Genomic DNA, 13,968 nt, shown 5'->3' with positions numbered 1-13,968 from the left:
AAGACATGCTGTGGAAGAGAGACAGAGGTTAATAACAGATATGATTCAATGCAGAGAGGTCTGTTAATACAATGATGGAGATTGAACGACATCTACCAATTCGGAACCACAATAACAGAGTTCTGGCTGATTGGAGCTGGCTCGGACCTGGCTTTTTATCTGGCTCGGACCTGACTTTTTATCTGGTAAAAGGAAATTTGAGCACATTACTCCGGTTCTGGCCTCCCTGCACTGGCGCCCAATTGAATTTAGGATTCATTTTAAAGTTCTTTTATTGGTTTTTAAATCTTTAAATGGTCTGGCACCTGCGTATCTGTCTGATTTGCTGAAGCCCTATGTCCCCACTCGTTCGCTCCGGTCAGCTGAGCAGCTGTTGCTCTCAGTCACCAAATCACGGTTGAAACTGAGAGGAGACCGAGCGTTCTCTATCATGGCTCCTAAGCTTTGGAATAATCTTCCTCTTCACATTAGGCAATCGACATCAGTGATGGTTTTTAAATCCGGATTGAAAACGCATTTTTATTCACTGGCTTTTGATTCAGTGGTTGACTGACTTGTATTTTATTGTTTTCGCTATGTTTATTATTTTATCGTATTTATTATTCTTATGGTATCTATTATGTTTCTGTTGGTCAGCACTTTAGTCAGCGTTGTGTGTTTTTAAAGTGCTATATAAATAAACGATGATGATGATGATGGCTTATCGAAGAACAAGAAGCGGCTACAGCTGTTCAAAATCCCACAAGTCTGGCCGACATGATAGATGATGGGCAGGGCTGTGAGTACTCAGACTGTGTTTTTGAACGCAATATGGACAAGATCTTGGAGAAGCTCATGGCTCTGCTATATGGATAAGATCTTGAAGAAGAACAACGGGAATTGAGAGACCTGGTGACCAGTGATGGACATTAGACCAACTGTAAAATTGGATTCAGTTTGTTCGCACCATCCAAAACAGCTACCATCTTCATCTCATGCGGCCCCCCTGGCGCCAGCTGGATGCTCAAGGCAAAAGCTGACGGGAATAACAAATTCTCCCTTAGCTAACAAGACTGTGTTGTGACTCTCTCCCTCCTCATTCAAGGCCACCCGCGTCGACCGAAGACTGTTGACTTTTGCTTAACTGGGTGAAGGGACACTTTCTCTCGGTTGAACACGGAACACACACACGCACACATACGCATGTACACTGACACAGACCTACACTCACCCCCCACCCCCTCCAAACGCCTTCGAAGCTTATGTCTTCTATGTTGTGAGATATGCTGATTCATGTCCTATGTGCTGAGGTGTTTTTCTTTCTTTTCTCAAACTGATCTCCCTGTTGGAGCTCAGTCTGGGGGGAGTTATTTTTTTCTCCTCGTCTTTCCTCATGTTGTGCATTTTCCATTGTTATACCTCTCTGACCTGACTTCCCCATGTGATGTTGTAATGTATGTATGGTCGAAGGGTAAGATGGCGCTGGCAAAGGTCGGCAGCCTTAACCCAACAAATTAATAAAGATTATCTTATCTTATCTTAGTCATAAATGTAAAATTGTGAAGTCAGCTGAAAATGGCTTTTTTTTCACATGATGTTCTGATATCAACTCAAAAATAGAAACTCTTATCATAAAACATGATCTGCCTTGCTGACACACACACACACACACACTGCTCGTGCACATACAGTACAGAGTTGTTGTCCTTTGAGTCAAACGTGGCTGACGGCTCCTATGTTTCACTCAGGTAACGGGCGCTGATTGCTGCACACGTACAAGCACGCGGATAGCCTGTAGGCCATTACATCTGTTCACACAATGCCAGCACTTACCCATGATAACCCCCACACACACAGAGCCGTATGGCTCCTTTATGTTTTTTCTTGTCTCGTTTTTTGGAAATAAAAAAAGTTTTATGCAGTTTTATCTCTTGAGATTATTTTCTTTATCTGTGTCTGTTTTTGTTGATGTTGTTTTTCTTAACGTTGCAAACATCCTGTTTATTACTTTTCAGCCCACTCCTCCGCCTTATATTCATCAACTGCATGGAGTCATTAAAATGAGTAGGTTGTGAGTAGCCTTAGAAGACATTAAGAAGGCGGAAGGTGGTGAATTTAAAGACCACGAGATAGATAGAAAGAAAGAGAGATAGATACTGGAGTCTTGTCATTTTTTTTCCTTGTTGTTTGTTTACTTTGTTTAAATGAAGAAAATTTGCTGCTACTGCAAGCCTTTTTAATCGCATTTACGGTTTGGCCCATTTCTCCTTCCGTACGTTTTGACGTACACGGATATACGTACGCGGAACCTCAGTTGTAAACAAAAACGGACAATCACAACTTTCCTATTCTGAGCTAGAACATAATAAAAACAAAAACTGGTTATCTCGTCAATCAGAGTTTTTTTTAAAGGTAAGTGTCAGCACGTCAACTATGTTAAGTTACTCGGTGTGTCATGATGTAGTGATAAAGACAAGAGGTGATTTGTTATGTAATCTCTCCAGCTGTTGAGTACTCTGCACCTAGCCGCTAATGCTAGCTAACAGCTAAGCTGTCGCCGAAAACGCTTCGTTTGAGCTAAGTAGATAGCGAGTAACTCCGTACCCACTTAAGTTTCTAAGTGTTTATTAGTTAGCTTCCATACTGCTGACTAATTGGCTACATTTAAGAAAGCAAAGTAAAATGATTTAGCTTCAGTACAAACAAAGGAAGTAAAAAAAAAACTATTGGACGTTTATATCTAAAACGTACCACGTTTTAGACGTGGTGCGTTTTCTCTAAAGTGTATCACGGCTTATGTTTACAGGCCAAGAAAAATAAACAATTATATAAAATAAAATAAAAAATACAAAGCCGGGTTAGGGGATATCCTTCAAAGAAAAATCCAGAAAGTTTCGAAATTGGAATTGTTAATTTTCAAGAAAAAACAAAATATTATTTGGCAGAATTAAAGTCACAAAACGTCATAAATTACCTGAGATAATACTGACAGATGTATATATATATATTAAAGAAATGAAAATAAAAAGTTTATGCTGCCTTTTTGAAGTAAAGGTACACTACTGTGAAAATGTCTTGAGCCACCCCTCATTTCTTTCTATTTTGCTTTCATACAGTCAGACTGTCTGAAAGTTTGTCAGTCACATAACAGAACCGATAGATTTTGGTCCCAAACATATTGCCGCACTGTAAAAGCATACGTCAATAGAAAAACACATAGGGGAACACTATTAATCATGGACTGGCCTCCCCAGAGCCCAGACCTGGACATCATTGAAGCAATGTGGGATCACAAACCCCAAAGAAGAGCTTTGAATGTCCTTCAAGAAACTATATATATATATACGTGTGTGTGTGTGTGTGTGTGTGTGTGTGTGTGTGTGTGTGGTGTTATATATATATATATATATATATAATCAATCTAGAATGATCTAATATGCCGTCTGGTTGAAATATTTAAAAAATCTACTATTTCTCTGTCATTAAAAAAAGAAAGTTACAGACGTGTGGTAGTCTTTCATGAAGCGCCTGCTCGCTGCCACAGGGAGACGCACTGTGGTGTTGTAGGCCTGCAGACACGAGTGCAGTCAACATGTCGAGGAAACAGACGCACAAATCTTTGCGGAGCAATAAAAAGAGTGAATTGGAGCGCAAGAGGGATGAAAGGGCAGTGCGCCGGGCCATCGCAAAAGACCGCAAGAACCGCCCTCAGGATGGCGATGAAGGTGCAGAGTTTGTCAGTTTCTCCAATCAGCTGCAAGCACTGGGGCTCAAGCTGAGAGAAGTCCCTGGAGATGGGTAAGAGCCAGAATATCAGACCTGCTCTCTCTGTGTGGTCCTGCTTAAACTGATTTCTCATTTATTTCAAAGTGATCAAAATATTATGTGAACTTATTATGTGAATATGTGAACACCAGTGTTGAGTCTGTAGGTTGCATTAGCTTATTGCTGTATTAAAAATAGTTTTGACTCAGAGGGAATCGTGTCTAGTTAATGAGGCTTAGTATCACAATGTAGGTAAATAGGAGATTGTTCATATCCTATAACTTGGCCCACCACATCCCATATGGTGATATCTTAAAAAAACAGTTCTGGCTTTAGATCGGAGCACCTGGATTTGTTTTTAATTTTTTTGGATGCAGTTTTTAAAAGAGCTTAAATGTATTTAATCTGTTCTAAAAATGCCCTGTCTTTATCCTTTACATAATCAATTATGAGGGCTCAAAAATGCTTGGAAAAAAATAAGGCTGAGCAGCTCTCTTTGATTTAAAAATTCGAACAACTTTTAACTTCATTTTGGTAAAGATTGTATATTAAACCCTTCAACCACAGGCAGTCATTTGTCATTTCCTTTTGTTCTTTAGGAATTGTCTGTTCAGAGCTCTAGGCGACCAGTTAGAGGGTCACTCCCGGGGCCACCTGCGTCTTCGCCAGGAAACTGTTGATTATATGACATCCCATCGACAAGACTTTGAGCCCTTTGTTGAGGATGACGTTCCCTTTGCACAGCACTGTAAGAAAAAAACAAGCAAGCGGGTAACATTGGCTACATATGCCAAGAAAACAATGTGATTAGCTAGACTTACTCTTACTTGCAATCCACAATCTATAACGGTACCTATGCTATATTGCTAAAAGTATTTGCCTTCACACCTATACAAACTTGACTGACATCCCACTCTTAATCCATAGTGTTTAAAATGGTGTCAGCACATCCTTTACAGCTGTAACAGCTTCAACTCTTCTGGGAAGAGTTTAGAAGTGTTTACGGCAGTTTTTGACCATTCTTCCAGAAGTACATTTGTCAGGTCAGACAGTGATGTTGGACGAGAAGGCCTGGCTCACAGTCTCCACTCTAATTCATCCCAGAGGTTTTCTGTTGAGTTGAGATCAGGACTCTGTACAGGCCAGTCAAGTTCTTTCAACCCAAACTTGGAAGAGAAACTTGGAAGAAAGAAAACACATGGCAAGGTCCACGTCTGTGTGCACTTTGCTTTATGCATTGTTATATAGTCACGATGGAACATCCCCAAATTGTTCCCACAAAGTTTGTCCAAAATATCTTGGTATGCTGAATCATTAAGAGTTCCCTTCACTGTAAGTAAAGAGCCAAGCCCAACTTCTGAAAAACAACTCCACACCATAACCCCCCCCGCCAACAAACGTTACACTTGTCGTAATGCAGTCAGACAAATACCGTTCTGATGGTAACTGCCAAACCCAGACTCATCCACCAAATTTCCAGATGGAGAAGTGTGATTCGTCACTCCAGAGAACTGTTTCCAATGCTTCACAGTCCAGTGATGGCTCAGTTTACACCACTTAATCCAACACTGTGTATTGTGCTTGAATCCAGCTGCTCTGCCATGAAGGCCCATTCCATGAAGCGCTCTACACATGGTTCTTGAGCTAATCTGAAGGCCACTTGAAGTTTGGAGGTCTGTAGTGCTTGACTCTGCAGGAAATTGGCAACCTCTGTGCACTATGCACCTCAGCATCCGCCGACTGTGGAATATTTAGTAGCGAGGAAATTTCACGATTGGACTTGTTACACAGGTCCTATCATGGTACCACACTGAAATTTACTGAGTACCTGAGAGCAACCCATTCTTTCACAAATCTTTGTAAAAGCAGTCTGCATGTCTTCATGCTTGAATATTATACCCTGTGGCCATGGAAGTGATTGAAACAACTGAATTCCATGATTTCAGTAGGTGAGGGAATATTTTTGGCAATATAGTTGCACAGACAGACAGCTGAGTTCAGTGGGATGCAGTTTTGACCAGAAACTTTGTAGTGACCTCTGGTGGTTATTGCTTCTGAGTGACAGATGTATGTAAGTGGCCTGTGGGAGGGACGGGGTGTCACAAAATAAATATACGATCTCTTAGTTTACTTTTTTTTTAGTGTAAAAATGTGGAAATAGTAATATATACAATAGGACAGCTTTAGTCATTTTAGCAGACAGACTTTAAGAGTCATGTGTTGAAAGTTCAAGAGAGCAGTTGTGGCAGTAACAACTCTGTGCTTCTTTTCCTTGCAGTGGCCAATCTTTCTCAGCCTGGTACTTTTGCTGGCAACGATGCCATTGTGGCATTTGCTCGCAGTCAACAGGTGAAAGTGGTTATCCATCAGCTCAACACTCCACTGTGGGAGGTAGGAGCAGACACTTTCAAATTATGTCTCCTGATCTTGTGCGCTAATATAATTTGTTATATGATGTCTCTGTGGCACACCACGCTGTTTATATGTTGTGTTTTTGTTGCAGATCAACGGTTCAGAGAAGCAGGTGTGCCGAGAGCTGCACATTGCCTACCGCTATGGAGACCATTATGACAGCGTGAGACGGATAGGAGACAACTCTGAGAGTCCTGCTCAGCTCCGCATAGAGGTGTGGTGTCCTACCAGACCAGTACAGTTAGCTCTCATCTAGCATGCGTCTTTATATGTCAACACTGCACCCAATGAGCCGTCTTCTACTAGATTTTTTCTGATGTTTTTCTTATCATTGTTGTTCCCAGAATATGCAGAATTCACATGGACAGCAGCGTGAGTTTGGGGACGGTCAGAGAGACAGGCACAAAAAGTCTTCTCCTTCAGCGTCAGAGGAGGACAACGTGATCCTGAGCTCCATCAAGAATCGAGGGATCCAGGGTTAGAAGTTACATTTAAATTATTAGCTGTTGGAACAAGTAGACTTCTGTGAGGGAAAGCAACATAATCGTCAGAATCATGAATGCTTTGGATGTTTTTTCACAGCTAGTTGTGTTGATCACATAAACATCCCAGCATTGAACTGAGACTCTTAGTATGACACTAACAGAAACAGATCTGATTGTATTTGCATGTTTATATCTTTTTTGCCTCAGGTGATGAGGAAAACTTACTCCAACTGAGTGCAGCGACAATCAACGCCGAGTGGCTTGTTGGCTCTGCGGTGGGCCAGTCCTGCCAGGGCCAGTGTGCCTCTGGATCCTGTTCAGCCTGCAGAGCTGCAGCCGCTCACTGCAGTGATCCCATCGAGACAGCAGAGGGCAGCAACGTTCAAAAATCCAAGGTTGTGGACACAAATTTCCTGCTAATTATTTGCATTATAAAGGAGCCTGTCTAGCTAAATCAATATTTTATACTTCACATTATACATGAAATTGATTCACATTGGTGTTCCTAACTTGTGAAATATCTTTTTGCAGCATTGGTCATGCTTTAGCAGTTTTAAACTTTACTCAACGAGGATAACTGACTTTTTCTTTTCTTTCGCTCACCCCTAGGTCTCCAACAAACAGAGGAAAGAGCAGCAGCGGCTCGAGAAAAAGAAGCGTCAGGAGGAGCGGCATCGACAGAAGTTCCTCCAGAGTAAAGGAAGCCAGGACCAGAACCAAAACCTGCCAGACGCTGTTACTTTAGTACCAGCTCTGAACACTCTCAGCATATAGACTGGAGCATGGCCAAAAATACCTTCTGCTACTCTTGCTACCGGTGGCTGTCCATAAAGTTTTGCACATAGTCAAAATTTCAGTCACATTGGATAACTTTTCCTAAGGAGAACCCTCTAGCATCTTTGCAAAGAGTTTAACGGTGCCTGCAAACTGGTGTGTGTGTGTGTGTGAGAGATGGGCGAATGTTGTAAGAGACAAGCGAAAGCGCATGAGTATCAGTATTTCTGTTGGGATTTTTCTTTAGTTCCATCCATTCCAGGTGTTGGTGTATGTAGAAGCTGCTCATATGTGGTTTAAGCACTACGTTATCTAGCTCCTTTCTATGCTGGACATCGGGCTTTTCATGACTACAGACAATCTTGCACAGCCAGGCTTTTTGATTTGCCACAGACTTGAATTTATTCTGATGTTCTATCTGTCTGTGATCGAAGAATAAATTCAGTATTTGGGGGGGGTGGGGCAGACGAAAGGATTGTTATACACAGTGTGTGTGTGAGGAACGTGGCAATAAATAATAATAAATCAGATTTACCTTTTTTTATTCCTGTGTGAACCCAGTAGTACGCTATGTACTATCCAGGGTGACGAGCTGTTTAAATTAAAGGTTTATGAGTCAAAGTAAGTTCCTGACATTTTCATTAAGTAATGTGTTTAAAGGTAGTATTGAATTTCTTTTTTCTTTTTTTAATTAATATGGCATTAAGAGAAATGATTACATCATTTTAACAGACAAAGGAAGGATGCTGACAGCTGCTCCCTTATTCACCACAGCGGGTAGAAAATGTGCTGCACTTATACATCACCTTTCTACTCTGAGCTTTTTACTACAAGCGTAGTTTTTCTCTTTACTTTGTGTAACCCTCACACGGGTGCATCAGAGGACACAGGGGGTCCAATATCTTCCTGAGGGACGCCTCAACATTTGTCTCTCCTCCAAGAAGCATACTGAAGATTGTTTGCTTCTTAACAAAATGTGTAAACCACTACACTGTGAAGCCTTTACAGAAGCTTCTCGATATTATAAAGCAAATGCAGAATTCCTGTATTTAATTTGGTTTCTTGACATTTTCCCACCCCGTGTCACTGTCAAGGATCCCACTAATTTGTGCATAGTGCTGTAATTTAGTTAGCCAACAACAGTCTGTCACCAGATATTTGTGCACTTAGGTGTAATAAATGATCTTGCACTCAGCAAAGCTGCTGCCAATAAACGAGTCTAGTATGCAGGGACATGCACGTGTTGATATGTTATTATGGATACTAACTAGCCTAATCTCATGTTTAATATTCCTTCAACCTTGTGTACACTGACTGTTTAAAAAGGGAAGCTATTAAATTACTTCCTGTCATGAACTCAAGCATTCCCTGAGAGCCTAAAGGTCAGATTTAGACTGCGTTTGTTTCTGTTTCAGCTTTTTTCCTATTACCTGTGTGATATTGGTGAGTGGAGATCCCCTTAAAATTGTCATCTGAGGCAGACAGCTCAACTCACCTGATGTTCTTGTTTGTGAGCGGCAGCCAATCAGATGGAAGCTGGTTTAACAGGAGAAGTGCTAAAGCTACTAGCTTCAGCTGAACAGTACATGAACTGAAAGACTGAACTGTAAGAGTATTGTGTAAAAGAGCACACCAAGGCCCCCTTGTAGGAGGATATAGCTAACCAAGGCTGCTGTGCCTCACAGGAAAGAAGAAACTGGTGTGTTTTATGATTTTAAATTAGAATAAAATATAATGGATATCAGACCAAGTTTAAAAAAGAAAGGGAAATATTAAGAGTTCAATCAAATTCACACTACAATATAAGAAAAGTTCAATTTATTAAAACCGCTTTTAAAAAATTACATTAATTGAAGTCATGCTGGAGCTCATAAAGATGAGTCTGGCTTCAAACAACAAACTATGTACATTTTTCCAAACACACTGTTGAGCTGGAAGAGAGCTTGAAGAATCAGGTCGATGTAAACTTCCGAAATGAGCTCATGTGACAAAACACTAAACGCTAATGCTATAATATCATTAGCATTTACAGCCAACAGACTAAATAATGTCACATGTGATATTTCATCTGCCTGTCCTACCAAACCACGTGAGGCAACAAAAGCCGTTTTATTGTGTTCGACTTTCCGTTTGTGAAAAGATGATGTATTGTGTCGTGTTTTTACACTGGAATAAGGTGTACAGTGGTAAACTGTGTGCTGCAAATTGAGATTCATGGGCGCATTTGGAACGCGGCAAAAAAACTTCAGTCCTAAGGTTGCTTCTTAGTCCTGTTAGCCTCACAAGCCAAGATGGAATCCGACCGCGGGATCAGTAGCTCCTAAAAGTCCTGTCGGATGTTCTCCTTGTTTTCGTCTCCCTGCTGTTGCCGGAGTTGAGCGACTTCGTTTTCCAGCTGAACGATTGCCCGCTCGATCTCATAGTTCTTACTGACGAGTGACACCCAGCTGTTGAGGGCACAAATACAGATGTTAAAACAGACGGAAAACTTCTGTGCGTCAATGATACAAACGTAAACTCTTCCAACAACATACTTAGACTCCAGCTCTCTGAGTTTGGCTCCTGCTGCCAACTGATCATTCTTACGCTGCCAGTTCAAATCCTGAATTTGCTTCCTGTGTGGCAGAACAAACACACCAACAGATAAATATTAAAACACATTAAACACCGTGTTTTGGAGCAAAAGGTTTGAGGCAATGAACTCACCTGAATTTGTGAAGTTCCTTTTGTGCCATCTCGATCATGAAGGCCAAGTTGCTGAAGAAAAAAAAAAAAAATCAAACACGACACGTGTTAGCAGTATTTCCCCACAGACATCAACACTGTGCAGACTGGATCTGGAGACTGTACGCACTCGTTGTAGGCCTTCCATGCGTTGGTTCCATAATGCGACATGAGCTCCAGGTTCTCGATACGGACCGCCTGGTGCTCCAGCTGGGCCATCGAGTTGTTCACGCACTCCTGCCACGCTGTAATGTCATTCTTCTGTCCTGATGAGGGCGCCGGCAACTCATACCTCAATGAGGAAAACATTTATTAAAATACTGGTGATCACCAGTGCTACTCCTCTGCCTAGTAGACACGCCGATGGCATCAACTTGAAAATCCTACATCGCTGGGTTCTTCAATTATCGTTCTCACAAGGTTTTCAGAAAACTTGACCTCTGAACTTGAGGTTGCGGTCACCGAGAACTCATGAGATTTTTAGAAGATGCACCTATGATAGCATCTGTAGCTGCTATGTTGCTTTCTTTCTTTAGTTATTGCATTAACAAACTTAGTGATGATAATACCCAAACAGCCTTTTACAGCAGAGGGTTAAACTTTAACATGTGAAACAAACAGAAATGAAGGCAAAAAATGTAAAAAAAAAAAATAAAAAAATAGCAGAAAAATACTAAGTTACATGTGAGTGAAGTTGCCCCCCCCACCTTCTTCAAAACCAACAAAAGTGGTATCAAACGTTTGTGCTGCTAAAATTTTTGTTTGTGCCGCTATCATTTTAAAGATATTAAAGAAAATTTAAAGGCCAGAAGGTCAACCAGCCCCCCCACATTACCCAAATCAGACAAAATTGATGGCACTGCAAGACTGCTTTTCCACCAGAGACTGGGAGATCTTTAAAAAGGCTGCCACACACGACAACACCACAGACTTTCAGGAATATACTGAAACTGTCATTGCCTACATCCCAAAATGCATCGATGATGTCACAGAGACCAGAGCTATCACTGTCCGGGCCAATCAGAAACCATGGCTCACAGGTGAGGTCCAAGGCTCCTAAGGTTGAGAAATGCAGCCTTCAGAGCCGAGGATTAGGTGAGCCTAAGAACAGCAAGGGCAAACCTGTCACGTGGCATCAGAGATGAAAAGGCAGTAATCCAGGAGGATTTTGCAAAGCTTCAGCGATAGCAGAGATACTCAGAGGCAGTGACAAGGAATACAAACCATCACAGACTACAAGCCCACTCTGCAGACCGTGGTGATACAATCCCCAGACAGTGTGTGGAGATCTCTTGCCAAAATCAATACAAGCAAAGCTCCAGGTCCTGATAACATCCTTGGACGAGCACTGACGGACTATGCTGTGGAACTCAAAGGTCTTCACAGACATCTTGAACACATCATTAGGGTCAGGCTGTCGTTCCCACATGTATTGAAGCCTCCACCATCATTACTGTACCGAAGAAGTCATCTACCTCCTGACCTTAGATGACCTCTAGAAATTTTTATTAATATCTTTGAAATGATAGTGGCACAAACAAACATTTTTGCAGCACAAACATGTGACACCACTTTTGCTGGATTTGAAGAAGGTGGGGGGCCAACTTCACTCACATCTGTTACTACCCCGTTTTGCAAAGATTTTGGAATACTATCAACAACGTACATTTAAAAAAACAACAACAAAAGCTGAGTTAACCGACCTGTCTGAAAATGTGGAAATCATTTAAGTGCTACATAAAATGTTGAATTTCTTTTTCTTTCTTTTTTTAATGTGGTGCCAGAATCATGTATGATACGGCATGTGACTTGAACAGTTGTGTAATTAAAGAAGGGGAGGGATACAGCTACTACTGGAAAAGCAAGTCAAGTTGTATAAAAACAGTTTTTTCACAAGAATCTATGAAATCCTGTGAAAAACTAAGTACACCCATCATGCTTGCATATGAATTATGACTGTATCATGCCACTCAAATGTAATTTAGTAACTAATCATCAGCACCTGTGAGCACCTCTATAAGAGCTGAAGTTTTGACCGTTTGTTAAAACGATGCTACAATCCTAGATTAGCATGTTAAATGTTAAAGTTTATGACAGTAAAATTAGAAAAAGTTGCATTTGAACAAACCAAAACACTTCTGTAACAAAGGAAAAACCAAACACAGCACATCAGCACAAGTGCCTCACATCAACTATCAAGCACGGTGGATTTGTGCTTGTTTTGCAGCCACAGGGCCTGGGCAGCTTGCAGTCACTGAGTTGACCATGAACCCTCTGTATACGAAAATATTCTTAAGTCAAATGTGACCAACAGCTGAAGCTTTGGACAAAAACTCACAGGACTGCACAACAGCAGATCAACAATTTAAGGACCATATTTTGCATCATCCTTGACAAACTTTAAATGAATGGTTGTGATCTTTGGGCCCTGAGACTACACTGCATTAAAAACACAACTTTACAGTGTGAATCAGTGAATGGGTGAACAGCCTAGAAAGAACTTAGAAGCAGTGTAGTAGGTTGACTATATGAATGCATCTCTCTTCCTCTGTGGCAAATAAGCAAAAAGCTCAACTTGCAGCTAAGCTACCATCAGGCTCTTACAGCTGGCAGGATTTACCTCTTCATACTCAGGAGTTCCATCGGCTGCCGAGCTGCCAACCGCTCAAATTCATTCCTCATTATTTCTGTCTGAAGGGGGTGAGAACAAAGAAGAAGCACCATTATTTCCTTGTCAGCAGCTGAAACCACTAAGAAGGTTTTAAACTTCTGATGAGTTCATCACCTCAAAAGCAGAGAAATCAGGAGTAGGCAGGTAACTCAGGTAGTTTTTTGTAGGTCGGTATCTTCTGGTCTCTTCTTCGACCAACGCTGCTGCCTGAAGGAAGAAACACGATTCGTGTTTGGCACGGGGAATATTTTGCAGCCACTGGGAAATTCACTTGAAATGAATTGCATTAGAGTTGCACAATTCACTTCTTGTTATTCGACAACTGAAACTCTTTGAGGTGTAGCCTTTTAATTAGGAATTCATCAGTTTTGAAACTGTGGGGTAATACTTATTGGTTAAAAGGTACACTTCTCTTTTTTTCATACACATGGAAAAATGAATCAGACCCTTAGAGAACATAACTTCTGATAACAGACTAGTGGAAAATCAAACATTCCCATTGCTGCCATATTCAAATATTCTACTGCAACAATATGTACAGGATTTGATGTCCCTTTTGAGTGTTATCCAAATGTTTGTCTTGTTGATCTAAAGACAGATGCAATCTTATTCTTGAGCATGAAGGAGATCAATGACTGGACAAGTACAGTCATTGAGTCATTGAGCTGCAAGTTGAGAAAAATTTGAGAAGAAAGATAAATGTTGCTGTAAAACTGTACTAGTCTAATGGACTCCGACTTACAGCAAATCAAGAAAACATTAAATACTGCTCACATACTAAGAGAATCAAATCCAAACATATGCAATAGATAAATCTTACAAAAATATGAAGGTATCTAAGAAAAATCTTTAAGTGCTGAATGACTAACTGTTTTTTGCCAAATGGTGTTGCACACAATGCCGTGGGAGTGTCAGAGTGCTTTTCTGTTGTCAGCTCTCCTGTTATGGCACTGCTCTTACTACAGACTGTACAGGGAGTGCAGAATTATTAGGCAAATGAGTATTTTGTCCACATCATCCTCTTCATGCATGTTGTCTTACTCCAAGCTGTATAGGCCTGAAAGCCTACTACCAATTAAGCATATTAGGTGATGTGCATCTCTGTAATGAGAAGGGGTGTGGTCTAATGACATCAACACCCTATATCAGGTGTGCATA

General features: G+C 41.0%; 2 protein-coding genes across 4 annotated transcripts in view; one reads left to right on the top strand and one right to left on the bottom strand.

Moving 5' to 3' along the window:
* The first annotated feature begins 2,262 nt into the window (after positions 1 to 2,262).
* otud3 (OTU deubiquitinase 3) lies at positions 2,263 to 8,650 on the top strand. 3 transcript variants are annotated; one of them, XM_005730826.1, is made up of 8 exons: positions 2,263 to 2,391; positions 3,524 to 3,777; positions 4,344 to 4,492; positions 6,023 to 6,135; positions 6,248 to 6,370; positions 6,501 to 6,633; positions 6,849 to 7,036; positions 7,251 to 8,650. In XM_005730826.1, the coding sequence occupies exons 2-8, from the start codon at positions 3,572 to 3,574 to the stop codon at positions 7,413 to 7,415; spliced, it is 1,077 nt and encodes a 358-aa protein (XP_005730883.1). In that variant the 5' UTR covers positions 2,263 to 2,391; positions 3,524 to 3,571; the 3' UTR covers positions 7,416 to 8,650. The 3 variants fall into 3 exon arrangements, with proteins under 3 accessions (XP_005730883.1, XP_013765708.1, XP_013765707.1); XM_013910254.1 differs by having other exon boundaries at positions 3,476 to 3,777; XM_013910253.1 differs by having other exon boundaries at positions 3,472 to 3,777.
* Positions 8,651 to 9,216: 566 nt separating this feature from the next.
* Positions 9,217 to 13,968, bottom strand: part of bcas2 (BCAS2 pre-mRNA processing factor) — a 7,207-nt gene continuing 2,455 nt past the window's right edge. Inside the window, exons 2-7 of the mRNA XM_005730825.2 lie at positions 12,925 to 13,017; positions 12,760 to 12,830; positions 10,270 to 10,431; positions 10,122 to 10,172; positions 9,950 to 10,030; positions 9,217 to 9,862 (exon numbers count right to left, since the gene is read on the bottom strand). Of these exons, the coding sequence (XP_005730882.1) occupies positions 9,736 to 9,862; positions 9,950 to 10,030; positions 10,122 to 10,172; positions 10,270 to 10,431; positions 12,760 to 12,830; positions 12,925 to 13,017 (585 nt within the window). The 3' untranslated portion in view covers positions 9,217 to 9,735. The remainder of the gene's footprint in view (positions 9,863 to 9,949; positions 10,031 to 10,121; positions 10,173 to 10,269; positions 10,432 to 12,759; positions 12,831 to 12,924; positions 13,018 to 13,968) is intronic.

This window comes from Pundamilia nyererei, unplaced genomic scaffold, assembly GCF_000239375.1.
Source record: "Pundamilia nyererei isolate P.nyererei 1_Seehausen unplaced genomic scaffold, PunNye1.0 scaffold00039, whole genome shotgun sequence".
NCBI lineage: Eukaryota > Metazoa > Chordata > Actinopteri > Cichliformes > Cichlidae > Pundamilia > Pundamilia nyererei.
Note: the sequence above shows the minus strand (reverse complement) of the source record. Positions and strands in the feature narration are given on the sequence as shown.

Excerpts from the sequence above, each read along its gene's own strand:
- otud3 (XM_005730826.1), top strand. The coding sequence starts at position 3,572 with ATGTCGAGGAAACAGACGCACAAATCTTTGCGGAGCAATAAAAAGAGT. Across the intron at positions 3,778-4,343 it reads AGAGAAGTCCCTGGAGATGG|GAATTGTCTGTTCAGAGCTC; the intron begins GTAAGAGCCAGA and ends TTTGTTCTTTAG. Across the intron at positions 6,634-6,848 it reads CAAGAATCGAGGGATCCAGG|GTGATGAGGAAAACTTACTC; the intron begins GTTAGAAGTTAC and ends TTTTTGCCTCAG.